Source organism: Penaeus monodon, chromosome 10, assembly GCF_015228065.2.
Source record: "Penaeus monodon isolate SGIC_2016 chromosome 10, NSTDA_Pmon_1, whole genome shotgun sequence".
NCBI lineage: Eukaryota > Metazoa > Arthropoda > Malacostraca > Decapoda > Penaeidae > Penaeus > Penaeus monodon.
Genome location: NC_051395.1, coordinates 50532096 through 50534595, shown reverse-complemented (window position 1 = coordinate 50534595; position 2500 = coordinate 50532096). Strand labels below are relative to the sequence as shown.

Genomic DNA, 2500 nt, shown 5'->3' with positions numbered 1-2500 from the left:
ACTTCGAATCAAATGAAACGCGAACCCTGAGTAGATTTCATACTCGAAAAGCATGTAAGAATTTCATGATTCAGATTAAGTAAAGCTTCGGATCAGAATGAAGCTCGAGCCCTGAGTGATTTTGTGTTCAGTTTTTTATGTACGTACAATTCCTCACAGGAAATATTTCAGTGTGAAGGATTTATATGTAGAAGGAGCTCTCGTCACTTGCACACTGTTTGTCAAATATTCTTAAAGACTCATGTGGCTGTGAAGGGGATGCCTTTGCGTCTGGGATTGTTATAAACGTCCCTTTCAGTGAAGAAATGGAGACAATATCACATGAGGAATTCTCCTTCGTCGGTTCGACATACAGGTCCTCACAAGGTTGAGAAGTACACGAAGGAACATGTGTCTCCGACGGCGAAGTTGTAACCCGTAGGTCTGCGTCGGCGTTGGGTTCTGGGGATACTTTGGTCGAGAACGTCAGGCTGGGTTCTAGGGAGAGGGTGAGGACGTGCGACGGGCAGGGCGTACAGGGGCGTGGCGGAGACGAAGGGGGCGTAGGCGTGTCTGACGAAGTGGACGACCTCGACGACGACGGCGAGGAGAATCCCGAGTCAGAGGGGCTCCTGGACAGCATGAAGGACGAAGAAGGGGAAAAGAGGAGGTCTCCCGAAGGCCCCGTCGTCACGCTGATGGGGTCGGAAATGGCGGTTTTCCTGAGAATGTTTTTGAAAGAGTTCGTGACGCTCGTGCCGGCGTGGTCATCGGGGTCGGACTCCGTGTCTGTGCTTGACTGGGCTAGGCTGTGTCTCCACGTCGTCTGCAAGGAAGACAACACCGCCGCGTCAGATATCGAACAGAAAGACGCAAAGAAATTCAATAGTTCACGGCATGAACATCGGAATAAATGGCATGCTGAATCAAATAAAACTTATCATTACCTTCGCTCTGAGGAAGACGTTGCGTGACATGTTTCTGCGCAGGACGAAGGCGTAGTTGTGGCGGGAGGCTCTGGGCCACTCGCTCTGCACCAGCAGCGGGAACTCGTCGGGCTCCAGAGGCCGGTCGCTGTACGGGTTCTTGTTGACTTCGTGCACCGCGTAGTTCGCGGGGTTCTCCTTGCTGCTGTAGCAGTTGAGGAGCAGCTGCACCAGCTCCTCCGCCGTCGTGCGGTACGACACCAGCAGCGACTTGTACTGCGACTGAAAGGGAAGGAGAGGAGCTCATAAGTAAACCCTCCTGTGCCGTAGGACTACGAGACAAAACAGTCGTTCATAGGCACTGAATTCCTCCGCCGAGCAGAGGGCAGCACTCACCCCGGGCATGAGGATGGAGTCGTGCACGCGCAGCAGCCCGCCGCGCCGGGCGCCCACGCTGAAGCGAGCCTCCCCGCGGGGACGACACTGCTGCAGCTCCGCCGGGCACGCGTGGTCGTCCAGCACCAGGAGTCGTCGGGCGGGAGCGTCCCCGCCGGGACTTCGAACTACGACCTCCATCCTGACGTAGAACAGGTTGGGATCTCGGTGACGTAGACGGAACTTGGCCAGGAGCATGACAACCAGCTCGCGGCACGTCGTCGAGGAGGACAGACTCATGGTCGTGTACTTGATGTCGGGCTTCATGTTGCGCATGTACACCTTCACGGGACTCTGGGGATTCGGAGAGGATCGGCTTTAAGATTGCTGTTGCAGTCGTTAATGTCTTTGTGACTGATAATGCTGTCACATTCACAGGATTTGGGAAAGATTATGGTGTGAAAATTCTCGATTCTTTCAATTCAATTCAAAATGTATCCTTTTGGAGCAAATAAAAATACAGTTACACACACACACAAAAAACAAGACAATATGCACAATATAACTTACCATTGTCTGTTCCCGTTGTGATAGCTTGCAGGGCGTGTGCAGATTGCAATAAGACTTGTTCAACAGCCGCGCTTTCGAAGCCTTCCCGACGGAGTTCCTGTGGGCTCGCCGCGGGAGGGTCATCGGCCTCTCAACCGCCTCTTCGTACAGAGCAAAATCCTCGGCACATTGAGGGTCTTCCGGGCTCGAGGTGGCCGCCGACGTCGAATCGGTCTCCGCTGTGCCGGACGCGACGGTCCTTCTTGCGAGCTCCGGTGATGAGGCGTCGACCTCCTGGGGACTTCGACGCCATCTGAAGCATACCGAGGAAATGCAGCACGAGTTGGCCTCTGTTCTCAAGGGCGGTTTGTCTGTGGCTGGAGTTTTGAGGGCTGAGGGTGGGGTGCCGGTAGGCTGGGGTCTCAAGGTCGGGGTTGTGGTTTCTCCTGACGGGATCTTCGAGAGTGAGTTTTCCACGGGAGATTGTGATCTCAAACTTGATGAATCCTGATGTGTGTTATTCTCGGAAACAGATGAGTCCCTCTGGTATTCTGCCTTATCATCGAGATCCTTTTGACTGTCCTTCGACGCAGGAACACGGCTTGGCACGTGTGACAGGGAGGGAGAACTCGCGGCCGAAGGATTACTGGGATGTTTCGCCCCTAAGCAGG

The 2500-nt window shown here is 54.2% G+C and overlaps 1 protein-coding gene across 1 annotated transcript in view; it reads right to left on the bottom strand.

The window, feature by feature from the left end:
- Nucleotides 1-2500, bottom strand: part of LOC119578151 — a 6217-nt gene that overhangs the window by 633 nt on the left and 3084 nt on the right. The window contains exons 2-5 of the mRNA XM_037925886.1: nt 1851-2500; nt 1302-1634; nt 927-1187; nt 1-805 (exon numbers count right to left, since the gene is read on the bottom strand). The exon at nt 1-805 is cut by the window's left edge and continues 633 nt beyond it; the exon at nt 1851-2500 is cut by the window's right edge and continues 455 nt beyond it. Of these exons, the coding sequence (XP_037781814.1) occupies nt 182-805; nt 927-1187; nt 1302-1634; nt 1851-2500 (1868 nt within the window). The 3' untranslated portion in view covers nt 1-181. The remainder of the gene's footprint in view (nt 806-926; nt 1188-1301; nt 1635-1850) is intronic.